A 14,609-nucleotide genomic window follows, 5' to 3' on the forward strand; every position below is an offset into this window, starting at 1 on the left:
CTGCATCGAGGAACTATTCTGCCTCTCTGATCCTGTAAGCCAGTCTAATAACCCCCCTCTGCGTATGGTTTTTTTTTTTTTTTTTAATGTATAACATAAGAGTCTAATTTCACTCTTGGGCATGTGGATGTCCACATTTCCCTGCATATTGGTTGACAAGACTACTCTCCTCCTTCCCCCTGCTTTTTTTTGGTACTTATGTTGAAGACTGGTTGACCTTACATGTGTGAGATTATTTCTGGACTCCCCATTCTGTCTCATTGGTCTACACATTATATATTATTTTGAAAGCACTGGATGGTTTTAATTATTAGAGATTTGTGATATATTTTGAGATCTAGACTCCTAACATCTCCAGGTGTGTTCTTCTTTTGTAAGAATGCGGTAGTTTTGGCAGGGCTATTTGTAGTTTCATATGAGTCTTACAATTAAAAAAAATATGTCTGGGAAAAATACTGTTGAAAATCAGTTCTTTCTCTTCCCTCTTGGTAATGATTCCTTTTCCCTGCTAGTCATGTTTTATTGCACAGAGCGCGGTGGCTTCAAAGTATTCCAATTGTACTTGTTTGGTCTTTGTAAGTCAGGAAGTTCCCACGGTCCTGCCTGAGTCCTTACTCCCCTCTGTAACTGGGTGTTGTTAGGACAGTAGCATGTGAGGGACCCTTCCTTGTTTCTTAATGCTCAGAAATGGTGGTCCTCTCATCTGGTGCCCATTGTTTGAAAGCTGGGTTATTTCCCACAGGGAATTTCATATGTTCGGTTTTAGTCTCTCTTTGTTGAAAGTGAAACCCACCCCTGAAAGTCCTGTTTTTAGCCAGGACCCAGCTTGCTCAATACGAACACAGGGCAGTTTAGTGGTTTGTCTTATAATCTCATACAACCAACTCCCCAGAAAACCAGAGTGCTATGGATCTTAGGGGTATCTGGTGGCTACAAGGATAATACTACATGTGGGAAATTGATTCAATATGCAAATCTGCTAATAAGGAACTGAAGATGGGCTACTGGGGTACTGGCTACTCAATAAAATAAGAAATTTGCACATTAAATTATAGTATACTGGTTGTCAGAGTCTGGCTGTTAGTTAACTCTTGGAAGTCTAAAAGGTATTTGAGTTAGGGTTGGGAAGACATTCTGTAGCATAGAGTGGCTGAACTGGGGTCATAGAGAGACACAGGGAGATTTCAGTTCCTCTATTTTCTGTCTTGTTACTAGTTTCAACCTTCCTGGGGGTGCTGGATAAAAATGAAAGCACATTCTCTGTCTCCTCTTTGTTTCCTTTGTCCAGCCATATGTCGCTATCCTCTGGGGATGTCAGGAGGCCACATTCCAGATGAGGACATCACAGCTTCGAGTCAGTGGTCAGAATCCACGGCTGCCAGATATGGGAGGTGAGGATGGCTGCATCAGGAGGGCCTGAGTGCTGGGAGAAATGGACACACAGCCATGACTCCAGATGCTAGGGGAAGGGATGATGTTGGTGAGCACTCGTGAGACTGGAAGAGAGGTGAGGGGCTTGTGCTGCTTGGAATGTTTCAGAGGGAGGCCAGGCCTTGGCTGTAGTTGCTGGCCTGGAAACCTTTTCCCAACCACAGAGGCCTCAGAGCCACACCACCCACTGTGAATAGGGTCATTGATAGACAGTGGATTTGCTTTTTCTGACCTCACTGTGGGCTGCTGCCAGAGGAAGGCCAAGGCTGAAGGTACAGGGAGGTGTAGGCTATGTAGGATGCTGCCAGTGAGTGAAGCCAACTTTTCAAGAGGTACCGGGAATATCACTGTGCAGAGCTTCTATGGTTAAACCAGATGCTGAGGTTTCCAGTAAGTTCTTTCCTCCCTCAAGGAAACCTCACACAGAAGGGCCATCCTCGTCCATAAACAGAGCAAATTCTATGTGGTGTATGCAATTCCCAAGGTCCCTTAAATGAACAGACTCCCAACTCAGAAACTATTCTGCTGACTGATGTCTACTCTTCCTACTAGAACCTAATTATTTTGGTGTAAATTTAGTGCCAATTTTGTTAAAATGGAATCGCCCATAAGGAAATCAACCCCAGGAGGCTTTCCTTGTCATATTTATCTTAGTGTTTGAGTGACTGGAGTGATGGCTGGTGGAGTTAGGGAGAAGCAAGAATTGAGTGGGTAACATCTGTGAGGAAAGGAAGCACTCCAGCGAAGAGGGGAAACACTAAGACGTTCCCAAATAAACCTTAGAGTGATTTTGCAATGCTTTTCAGTGCTAGCCCAGCCTGGGGGTAATAAACGAAAACTAGGTTATTGGCCACTCCACTCACACTTTTTCCACCCTCACCCTTACCTTCAGCACAGCTCCCATGGCTAGGTGGCCATGCCCATTTGCTGGCCATAGTCCACGCTGGAGAAATCCTGCCATTCCTCCTCCCTCCCATAACTCGATACCCAAACCACGAATGGCCAGCTTTGGAGGTTGAGACTGAGAAATGGGAGGGGGGTGGTGAAAGAACTCCCTAAGGAAACAGTGGTGCAAAGAATTTCATTTCCCTAGAGTTCTCTAAAACCTAGAGGTTATATGTGTGCTGGGAGCCCCCAACTCCCTTGTGATGATGTTCCCTGGAGCTTCAGAGACAGGAAACTGACCACACTTGGGAATGGTTAGGACAGTCAGACACAGGGAGGTCCCAAAGGTCCCTGTGGACTAGGCTGCTGCTTTCTGCTCTCTCCTTAGGCACAGGACAGCTGCTTGCTATGAGATGGTGAGTGCTCTTGTTTCACAGTTAACTCCATTTCCCCTACCCTCCTTTCTCAAGGCTTGACTCTGAAGAAGGAGACGGAGCCTGGTGCCCTGAGATTCCAGTGCGACCCGATGATCTGAAAGAATTTCTGCAGATTGACCTACGTACCCTACACTTTATCACTCTTGTGGGGACCCAGGGACGCCATGCAGGGGGTCATGGCATTGAATTTGCACCCATGTACAAGATCAACTACAGTCGAGATGGCACTCGCTGGATCTCCTGGCGTAATCGGCATGGGAAGCAGGTAAGAGGAAAATGTCCATGTTCAGGGGGAGTCTAGGACCATATGTTGACTTATAATAGAACTACTCAAATGGACTATATTCAGTTATGTGTATGTTCAAATCTGACATGCCACTGTAAATGTGACCCAAGGTGCAGGGGATGGCACAGAGGATCTATTAGCTCTGCTGGGAGAGTTTAGTGAATACACTCTGCTCATGGATGAAAAGCAAAGTCTCCATCAAATGCATGATGAGTGAAGAAAGGTGAGCATGATTTTACACTATCTCTGCTCTTTGTCTTTTCTCTCCTAGGTGCTAGATGGGAACAGTAACCCTTACGATGTTTTCCTGAAGGACTTGGAACCACCCATTGTAGCCAGATTTGTTCGCCTTATCCCAGTCACTGACCACTCCATGAATGTGTGCATGAGGGTTGAGCTTTATGGTTGTGTCTGGCTAGGTAAGTCTCTACCACAGAGATCTTATGCACCATATGGAAACTTCCGAGGTCTGGGAACTGAACACTGGCCATCAACTCAGAAAGGGATGAAGTCATTCACCCTTGGAATGAAATGATTCCTCTTTGGTTAAAAGAGAAAAATAAGCCACACTCATCCACCCAGGGTTTGGTGCTCTGTGCCTGGAGCGACACGTTCAGAGTTACTCAGGTAACTGTCATTGAGTGTGCTTCCAACAGTGCTCAACTATGAGCCCAAACTGAGCCCCAGCGAACATGATGCATAAGATTGTACATCCCCGGCAGCACAAGTAGCTTCTTGTGGGTATTTGATCAGGCAGCAGGCACATCTCCTTACCAGAGACACTGACCACTGTATTTCCTTTGGCAGATGGCTTGGTGTCTTACAATGCTCCCGCTGGACAGCAGTTTGTACTCCCTGGAGGCTCCATCATTTATCTGAATGATTCTGTCTATGATGGAGCTGTTGGGTACAGGTAAAGTCTAGGAGATTTAAATAATCTCCGGAATGGGGAAATGGCCATAACAAAAAAATTATCATGATATGGTCAAGAATCAATGAATCAGTCAACCCACCAGTATTATGCTCATGAGTGATACACTGTGAGATAACTTAGATGAGGCCATCCATGTTGAAATTATCTCCAATTTGTAGCTTAATTTTGGAAGACATAGTAATAATTCAGTAGACAGGAAGAAACTATACAAAACAAGAGCTAAACTTTGTGATATAGTTGTAAGTGTGGGAGTTATATTTTTGACCCTGAAATGAAGATCTTTGTTCCAACATAAGAGCTAACTTAGTTATAGAGACAAAGTAATAAGCATAAAAATTGGTCAGGTCACAGAGTTAAGAAACAATGGACTCCATAAATACAATACTTTAGAAGCTGTGAAAAGGAAAACATTTAGGGTTTACAATGCATAAGAAAAGCTTTCAGGATGGGCTGGTAACGGAAGTAGGGAAAGGTGGGTAGAAGGGTGCGGAGGAAACAGTAGAGGACAGTATTGCTCTGTTTATGGCAATAGATGGAGCTGGGAGCAGCAGAGAGGCCTGAAGTGGATGGATGGAGAAGTGTGGTAGAAAAATATTATTAGACACATCGGGGTTTAGAATTGGGTAAGACATGTGCCTACCCATTCTAATCATTACATTCTTCTGGCCCATTTTTAACACCTATTTTTCTCAGTTCAGTCTTTTTTTTTTTAAGTTATTCATTCCTTATTTTATTCAAAGTACTTTCATGTCCTGGCAGTTTCTATGACATAGGTGTTTCAAACAGCTATGAACATTTCCAGTACCACATCCTCATTGTATGCTTATGCCTTTCTATGAAAGAGAAGTCACAGGTTTTCAGTAAAATTAACAGAAAGGCAGATGAGCATTTCCATAATCAGTTCAGTCTTTATCTGCAAGGACAGAGCATGGGAAAGAGGTCAGAATATTGTGCAGTTCAGAGCAGACAATAGAAGTTTCTAGGGATTAAGAAAGAGAGATGCTCGTGAGACTCAGGAAGCATATTGTAGGATGACTGCCCTTCAACTAGCTTAGGTGTGGAGACTAAAGTCTCACTCTCAGCTGCCAGCTGGCTTATTAATTCATATGAAGAGACTTCTGTTACCCATTGTGTCCTTGCTTATGCTCATCAGCTGAATATGGTGTCTTGATGGCTCAAGACACTGTATGATGGTTCCCTATTATCCAAGGCATTTAAATTAATTCATCAGAGAGAGAATTAATGAACAGCACAAAGACCACAATGAATCACATTTGCCCCATCAGTGACTAATGTTGTCTGAAGCGTTACCAACCCTTCTTGGACTACACGATTCAGAGAAAGAAGTCACTAGTATAAAATGATTGCTTTCTCCTAATCCCTCCATCTCTAAGATTATCATCTCTTGCAAAACCCAGGGGTGAAGCAGTGGGGTGAAATCTTCTTCTGTGGATGCGAGAATAACTCCAGGCTCCTCTCTTCTCTCCTCCTCCCTTGGCCTGACTCCTCCACGGCAGCATGACTGAAGGACTAGGCCAGTTGACCGATGGGGTATCTGGCCTGGATGATTTTACCCAGACCCATGAATACCATGTGTGGCCTGGCTATGACTACGTGGGTTGGCGGAATGAGAGTGTTACCAATGGCTACATCGAGATCATGTTTGAATTTGACCGAATCAGGAATTTTACTACTATGAAGGTCAGTGGAGTTAGGTGTGATAGATTTTCTTAAAGAAATCCAAAATTATAGTGGGTGTGTGAGGTATGGGGGGAGTAAGGGGATGTTTGGTGAGTCTTGAATTGATGTCAACAGAACTAGATTTTAAAATATATTCTACTATTACAAGTATACATGAATTCAGAGTCACATTATTTTTTTTTAAATAACATAGTTCTTTATTGATTCTTTGGGAATTTCACAGCATGCACCCTGATCCCTCTCACCTCTTAGTCCCTCCCTTCATGTCCACCCCTCACACCTGCAGCATCCCCCCAAGAGAAACCCCCAAATTAATTAAAAACAAAACAAAACAAAAAAACACACCTCATTCTTCTGTCCTTCCCGCCTCTCCAACAACTCTTCATCTGTCCCAGTGATGTTGGGAGCTACAGTGTATCACACAGTATACCCTTTTATCCAGTCTGCCCCTCTTGCAAATGTTCATTACAATGAGTCATTTTAGTTGGGTTCAAGGCCTCTAGCCCTCTGGCACACTATCATCATTGGACCCTCACCAAAACTCATTAGACATCCTGTTGTTGTCCTGATTCATGGAGATCCTGCAGCTATTGTTCTGCAAGTCACCTGCTCCAATAGGTCATTGATGGGGTAAATGTTAGGGTGGGCTAACAGACCTTGGGTGGTAGCCGAGCTGGTCAGTCTAGGCCACTGGAACAGCCCCCTCTCAGGTGAGGGGTGGACTAAGCTCTCCCACACCTATGGGGAGGGTGGGGCCATCTCTCTTGAGTGCTTGTGTTGGGGCAGCTCTTCCATGAGGGGTGGAGCCAGCTCTCCTGCTGCAATGTCCAGAGAGAGGGAGGGTCAGCTAGCCCAAGGCCAGGGAAGGGCGGGGCCAGCTCAGCACAGCCCTCAGATTTCAACACACATGGTTCCTAGGGCACCCTTTGGTAGCGCCTACCCCACCGTGGATATCAACCAGACCCCAGCCACAGTAGGACCACCAACCCATACATTGCCCTTGGCAGCAGCCTGGGCCCAGATGGCACCATGGCCCTGGGTGGCAGTGCAGGCCACTCAGGTTGGTATGGCCCCAGCAGCAGCACAACCCTCGGACACCAACATGGCCACAGATGGTGGCCCAGACAAAGAATCTTGTGGCCTTTGGTGGCAACATGGGTCATGGATGACAATACAGACCCCAGCTGTGGTAGGACCGTGGACCTACACATGGCCTTTGGTAGCAGCCCTGGCTGGATGTCACCCTGACCCCAGGTGGCAAGCAGGCCACCCACATTGGTCTGTTCCTCACCATCTTTGCCTCTTCAGTTCTGCCTCTTTCCATAGCACAGGAACCATTCTGCTTCTCTTTTTGTTTCTCCACCATATATTTGCTCATCATAATAGCATCCACCCACCCTATGCCTTGTGGCATCAGGTAGGCCTGTGGAGGTCTTCAGCCAGCCAGGACTGGGAAGACCCAGGCTGGCCTGTGGGTGTCTTTCACCTGCTTGGCCGGAGTGGTAGAGTCACATTTATTTTTAAAGGTTGTTTCCTCATTTCTTAGTTCTGTGATAGGTTAGGTCAGGCCCATTATTATTTATTTACTCGTTCCTTTTTTCCCTTCCTCCCTTCCTAATACCAAACATTGCCATCCAATTAAACTTAACAGTTTTTTTCATCAGTGCATTATTACAGAACAGTTAAGTAGAAAGTGGTGACTATTGTTGAGTGGTTGGCTTGGAAAAGGCTGCCCTAGAGGCTGTCATGGGATGGACCATAGCAAATATGAATACATGAAGAGATCCATAGGAGGAAACATAAGGCCTAGATTTCATTTCTTTCTGAAGTAAGACCCAACCAGGGAGCCAAATCTTGATGCCGCCATTGATAATGTCTTTGTTGTAACATAAAGTATTTGCTGGTATGTAGTTTAAATCATTATCCTCCTTTTCCCTCATTACCTCTTTCCAGGTCTGTTTTAGGGAAAGGGGAATAGAAAAGAAGAAAAGTTCATGCAAAAAGCAACCAGATTGGATGCTAAATCTGAGTTCTAAGGTTAGGGAAAAGTAGGACCCAGGGGTGTGGAGGAAAGACCTTGTGTTTAGTGTAAGATGAGACTGCAGGATCTTACATGGTTTGTCCATAACTCTTAATCGTCTATGAAAGTGCAAAAGAAAATCTCACTAAAAGCGCCAGGAAAAGGTGGGCAAATAAATTTGGCCTACCACGTGAATATTCACTTATCTGATCTTTTCCCATGTTATTATTCATGTGCATAGTACTAACAGTCAGCAAACTTGGTAACCCTGACTCCGTACTCAGCCTTCAGTCTATGTCTGTTTCTGGAGTTCAGTGAAAAATATATGAATTATATTATATAATTAAAATTCATCTGTTCATTGGTGCCTGCTATTGGTTTCACAACTATATTTGGAAGCATAGTATGTTAGATTCTGAGTAAAGAATATTTCCTATCTTGGGAAACAGTGGTGCCAAGGTTAGCAGGAAAGGCAGGATTAACTTGCAAAAGAATGTATGCAGGATAATATGGGACCCGAACCAGGAAATACACATCATCAGTCATCATTCAGGGTTCCTCTTAATGCAAATTTGCTATTCCTTATATAAACTAGGTTTAAAAATACATGTCTTCTCTATTACTCCCAGATGTTAATGGATGATATCTCTTAACTGGATTAACAGTTATTCATTAAATGAACAAAACATGTAAGATGAAGAGAAGGAATAACACATGCCCACTCTGTTGGCTTGTTGTTGGAGGATGTTTCATGATTTTAAAACATTGTGTGCAATTATGTGTAACACGTTATTCTTCAGAGATTTTTGTAGATGGGAAGTAGGGAGGGGCAAAAGAAGGGAATATGTATAGCAACAAAAATGTGCTGTAAGAGATTTGTTTTTGGTGCTCGTCTTTAATGTACTTGTGAACATACACATAAACTCACAAGTCTATATGCCCCAGGGAGGATTTGTAGTTTAACAAATAATTAAATGAATTTTAAATTATCCATGAGGTTATAATATTTCATCAGGAAATTTTGATCTCCCCAAATTTCCAGGGTTCTTTTCAGTTAATTTATCACAGATAAAAATGATTCCAGAGCTTAAATTAAGAAGCCAGAACTTTCTAAGGAGTAGCTTCAGGACAGTCTTCTTAGGCAAACAGATCCTCCATGTGTTTTAATTGTCCTGGACAAAGAAAGTAAAAGATGGCTGCCAGGGCACTAACACCTTTTATAGATCAGGTTTCTTTCTGAGGCAAATTATTCTTCATTTCTTGCTTTGAAGAATAGTTAAAATATACCATTAAAGCTTATTCATGCACTCAAAGAATATTGTTTCAATAAATAAATATGTAAGCCCACATGGAATGAAATCCTATGCTATTTATTTGCATTCCAGAAGAATTCTTGGAACATCTGTAGGAAAGATTATTACCTTCCCTGCAGGGTACTTACCCAACACTTTTCAGATTTCAGGACATCTGAAAAACCTATTGAAGCTGGAGAAGGTATTTCTTTGATTAATTTTTTTGCCCTTAGCCTTACTCCATCGGCTTGGGGGTCAATAAACTGGAATGGTTACTTCATTCAAGGAAGATATTAACACATGTGTTCATCAATAAAACCTGTGGAGAAAAAATCCAAATGGAAAGTTAAGGTGACTGCTATATTTCTATGTGATATGATGTACAAAGGGTCTTGGGATAGATGTCTAGAGCTCTGTATCCAACTTGTGTTGTAGACTGACCATAGGTCAGAAAACCATGTGAGTATGCGTATCTTGTCAGTACACCTACTTGGGCTAGGAGGCTTTATACCCTCTAGTAGCTACCTTTAGCATACCTCTTGTCTAGTCATTTGTCATTACATTTCTTTTGTCATTTCCTTCTTTATCTCAAAATGAATTCTGCCTTCTAGTCCTGCATTAACTATCTAGAAAGAATTAAAGAAGTTAAACAGTATAACTCAGAGCCTGAGCATACATTCAAACAGAAACAGGAAATACTGTCCAGGAATGGCAGTCATATCTTTCCAACCCTTGAAACTCTTGAGGGACAATGCCAGCAAAGATCTGTTTTTCATGAAAGACTGAGTCAGAGGAGATAGAACCAAATTGCTGGAAGGAATCTGAGTCAGTTGCAAATATACACGTTACATTTTTTTTTTTTTTTGTGGGTTGTTAAAGGGCTGTTGTGGAAATTTTGCTCTTGATTACTTCACAAGCCAAGCAAATATCCTATCCCTGAAAGAGTCATGGGTCAGAAGAGTGGATGTCAGCTACCTTCTAATTGACTTTTTGTCTCATCTCAGAAATTATCAATGAGAAAAATTTGATGCTCCCATCTCAATGATTTTACTTAAACTGAATTTGCTTAAGTCTGTGTCTTTGGCTAAAAATGCCAATCCATGGCATTTGAAGTAAGATTTCCATAAAGAAAGGTGAAACTGTATTTGTTTGTATATGATTTTCTTTCAAGTTTCCCACATGGCCTTCCTGAAAAGGAGTGGTCTGGCTTTGGAAGGTATCTGAAAAGAAGTAGGATGTCAGGTTGGCTCACCATCTCAGATCAGAATAGCTCAAATGTGGGCAGATAGCAAGCGTGATTAAGAAGACTGTAGAGCCAAGAGAATTCCTGTTGAGGACAGACCTAGGAAGATGCTGATCTAGTCCTCCCTTATCAGGAGAGGACACTGCAGCCTGGCACCGTGGAGCCAGGTGGACAGAACACGCAGTTGGAAATGGGGTCAGCATCAAAGATTTTATACGGAATGACCTGGGTATCATTGCTACTATCCAGAAGACTGAATTATGGGTAGTTTGCAGAGAAATAGGCAGGTCTAGAGGTTTCCTGGGCTAGTTGGGCTGTTTTCCTGTGCAACCCAGCAGGGATAGCCTGTCTCTCACATGCCCCTCTCTCTGCCAGGTCCACTGCAACAATATGTTTGCTAAAGGTGTGAAGATCTTTAAGGAGGTCCAGTGCTACTTCCGCTCTGAAGCCAGTGAGTGGGAACCTACTGCCGTCTCCTTTCCCCTTGTCCTGGATGATGTGAACCCCAGTGCTCGGTTTGTCACAGTGCCTCTTCATCACCGAATGGCTAGTGCCATCAAATGCCAGTACCATTTTGCTGACACATGGATGATGTTCAGTGAGATCACTTTCCAGTCAGGTAGGAAACCTTGGTCCCCACAGGGAAGAGAATGGGTTGGTGCAGGGGGTGGGAAGGGCATGCAGGCTGCTTCCTGGTAGGTCTGTGAGAGAAGTGGGGTTACCAGGTGCCTCAATGTCTTTGGAAAGAGAGAATCCTTTGTGTTTCTAGTTTTAATTTATGTAATTATAAGGAATGAGAGTGGGGCAGTACAAACTTAATTACACTCTTTTTACACATTTGTCTAGAAGAGGTTTATGGCAAAAGATTTTCAAAATGATAATACAATGTGCCAAAAGCTATACAAATTAAGACTATTGATGGAAAGCATGTAAGCACTGTCTAAGTATTCAAATGAAAATCTCTAACCATTATGTACAAAAGTAGAAAAATGGGCTTCCTTCCATCACTCACCTTTATTAGTCTTTGGCCACCTTTATTTATTCTTTTTTCTTGCTGTAGTATGTGAAAGCAAATCTGAAACATATTTTGGCTTATTACTAGCATTTTAGAATACATCAAAGAAAATATTTTCTTGAGTATATGTCATTATAACAACTCATGACATTTACCAATAAATTCTAAAAATGACTATATATCCCCAAGCAAATAGCAGAGTTCATAGAAACCCTAACTATACTAAACCTTGAAAAGTTAAAAGGAATTTGTGATCTTATCATTCAATTTTAGTTTAGAAAACAGAAATCTATACAATGGTTTTTCAGAAATAATCCCAAACCAAGTATAAGCAATCAGGAAGAGAGGGGAACAAACCACGGGCTTGTCATGAATAGTGCTAAAGGTGTGAGAGTTACATCAGGCCCAGGAGACGAGCAAAGGCATAAAGTAAGAGAGAAGGAGAGAGTAACTTAGCCATGCTTTAGAAGGTGCTAACCTTTCTGGTTGATTTTTCTGTAAAGAAGAAATTTTCAAGATGTTTCATTAGGCTATTAGGCTATAATAGTAGGAAAGGAGGGTGTGTGTATATTCAGAAAAAAGGTTTGGTGCCTACATTCTGTTTATGCCAATGGAGTAATTAAAAAGCCAACAGACTAATTATTTCATATAATTTGTTCAGAGCAGAAATTTATATGCTCCAAAGAAGTGGTGCTTGTATTATAATAATAATCGGGGTGGGGAAACAAATAGATATCCCTGGACTTGGGAATAATCTGGATAAACACACAGATGGCCACCTATCCTTGGGTATTTGGGGCAGAGCAGTTGGTATTTTTTCTTATTTTGGCCAAGCAAAGCTTGGACTATGCTTTTGATTCCTGGGAGTCTCTTGAGCTTCAAATCCTTTGTCTTGATCATGTTAGTTTTTCTAGATTCTTGAGGATTGAATTTAACAAGTATAGTTGATTCCAGAAGCTCTTTATTTGTTTAATAAGGGTAAGAAGAAAAATTAGGATTTGTTGAAGGAATAACTTGTAGAAGAGAAATTCAGATTTTAATTCTTGACCAATCAGAGGTAAAAATTAGTTGCCAACATCAATCTGGAAAAGACACTTTGGGATCTGTTTTTGAAAACTGCAGTATCACAGTAAAGGATACTTCAAAACCAGTTTTCTATCTCTAGGGATGAATGAAGCCTTAAGTTAAGAGCTAGGGCAATGAGGCACAGTGAAAATCCCTTTAGAAAATAACTTAAATTCAATGAAGAAATGAGGGTCTTTGTACTAGGTCTATTCCTTGCCGATGTAGCTACTGAATTCTCTCTGCATATTGTTGAATTTAGATCCTTCTCTCCATGCATATTTTATGATGATCTATGAACGCAGCCCTCTGAAACAGCATGTGTTAATTTTTTAATACTGTGACAATATATAATATTTGCAACACTTTTTTTTTTTGCACTGGAGAAGTTGCCTTTACTTGTACAGATAGTTATATTTTATTGACTCTATTTATGGTTTCATTTTTATTTTGTTTTTATTTGACATGATAATTTTTTTAGTTTATGGGCTACAGTGTGATGAGCTAATACATGCATAATAACCCAGGTATCTTCATTAAAAAACAAACAAACAAACCCACTATCGGTAACCCATTATATTGACTTTACAGTGCAGTAGGTCTTAGACTACCTTCAAATGAACCACTGCCTGCCCGATTGTCCACTCCAAGCTCTAATTCACTCTTGTTCTGTAACAGATGCTGCAATGTATAACAACTCTGGAACCCTGCCCACCTCTCCTCTGGTACCCACAACCTATGGTACGTACGATTGTTAATTGTAAAATATTAAGTGGAAGACACCTCCTGGAAGATAAAGAAGGGTAGAAATTGCAAAGACCCCATTGTGTGTGAGTGTCTTGATTCCATGTGGCTCTGGATGAAGATTAGTGTGCTGAACAGTCTACCCCCAAAGTGAAGGATCCAAAGTTACTCTCATTTGTGACTATTCAGGAGTTTCTTTAGCTGAGAGGGGCAGAATCTAGAGTGTTCCAACTTCTGTATGAAAGGTTAAGAAGCGTGTAAAAAAAACAAAACAAAACAAGTAAGGGGACATTTCTATGCAAGACCCATAGTAGGGATCTCAATGAATGAGTGGTTCGTGGAACAAACTGCTTTTCCATCTCTCTGGAGATGAGTATGCAAAGGTGCATTCTTTGTTTGAGGAAGTCACTGGCTCTCATAGCCAGCAATCTGGAAACAAATGATTGGGTATCTCTTAAAAGGAGTCTCAGCTATCCCTGAGCGGCTCAAAGAATGAAGGGAGTGGAACTCATTTCTTACCTATTTGTCATGAGTATTAAGAGCCTACACATACAGACTGTTGCAATATAGAGGCAAAAATGTGGAAACACAAATCTCTTCACTATCTTTTCTGAGACATGGAGAGAGGGAGCGAAGTGGTGAGCCATGGTGGAGGTCTACAGAAAACTGGAGCCAAGTAATAAAGCGAGATAAGCAAAAGCAGAAATATTAGGGTGACACCTTCTGGAATTCTCCAGGGTCTATCTCCATGCCCTGCTTCTGTCATGGCAGCTTTCAACTTCCCTGTGAAATGACTCTTTTCTCTGCCTTCTCTTCTTGGTCACAGATCCCATGCTTAAAGTTGATGATAGCAACACTCGGATCCTCATTGGCTGCTTGGTTGCCATCATCTTCATCCTGCTGGCTATCATTGTCATCATCCTGTGGAGGCAGTTCTGGCAGAAGATGCTAGAAAAGGTGAAGATGTGCAGTATGGACAGGAAGCTGTGCCTCCATTTCCTACACTGCCATGATACCAAAAGTGCCAGATTCCAAAATGTTTTAAGAGGCTAGAGAGTTGTCTGAGGCTACCAAGAAGCATAGGCATGGAGAAGGCTGTTGAAATGAGCCAGAAAATTATTAGCTAAGTCTAGTTTCTCATTTTCAGAATGAAGAATTTAGAATCTGCCTGGAAATCCCAGGAAACTCTTCCTAATACATTAAATCTCAACTTGGGCATTTCCCGTGAAGAATCTGGTTTGATGGGTTTGAGGTAGGGTGAAGGTACCTGTGTGTGTATTTTCAGTTTGGCAACAATTCTGATGGACAGCCAAGGTTAGGGATCACTCTTGGTTCTGATAACGGTTCTAAAGACCTTTCTCTTCTTCATGTGTTTGTCTTTTTGTTTTTTGGGGTCTGATTACATACAATGTGTTTTAATCATATTTATCCCTCCCAAATCTCTTTGTCACCTTCCTACTCCTTCCAACTTCTTATCCTCCCTCTCCTTCTCCTTTATAACCTACTATGTCTGTTTTGTGCTATGCATGTAGTCACAGTATGGGACCATTCACTGGAAA

The 14,609-nt window shown here is 41.9% G+C and overlaps 1 protein-coding gene across 2 annotated transcripts in view; it reads left to right on the plus strand.

The window, feature by feature from the left end:
* The window catches only part of Ddr2 (discoidin domain receptor tyrosine kinase 2), a 119,957-nt gene that overhangs the window by 92,284 nt on the left and 13,064 nt on the right, over positions 1 to 14,609 (plus strand). For both annotated transcript variants that reach the window (XM_036201841.1, XM_036201842.1), the window contains 8 exons: positions 1,289 to 1,391; positions 2,787 to 3,018; positions 3,311 to 3,458; positions 3,847 to 3,952; positions 5,491 to 5,674; positions 10,605 to 10,848; positions 12,985 to 13,047; positions 13,877 to 14,007. In XM_036201841.1, coding sequence (XP_036057734.1) covers positions 1,289 to 1,391; positions 2,787 to 3,018; positions 3,311 to 3,458; positions 3,847 to 3,952; positions 5,491 to 5,674; positions 10,605 to 10,848; positions 12,985 to 13,047; positions 13,877 to 14,007 — 1,211 coding nt within the window. The remainder of the gene's footprint in view (positions 1 to 1,288; positions 1,392 to 2,786; positions 3,019 to 3,310; positions 3,459 to 3,846; positions 3,953 to 5,490; positions 5,675 to 10,604; positions 10,849 to 12,984; positions 13,048 to 13,876; positions 14,008 to 14,609) is intronic.

Source organism: Onychomys torridus, chromosome 11 (assembly GCF_903995425.1).
Source record: "Onychomys torridus chromosome 11, mOncTor1.1, whole genome shotgun sequence".
NCBI lineage: Eukaryota > Metazoa > Chordata > Mammalia > Rodentia > Cricetidae > Onychomys > Onychomys torridus.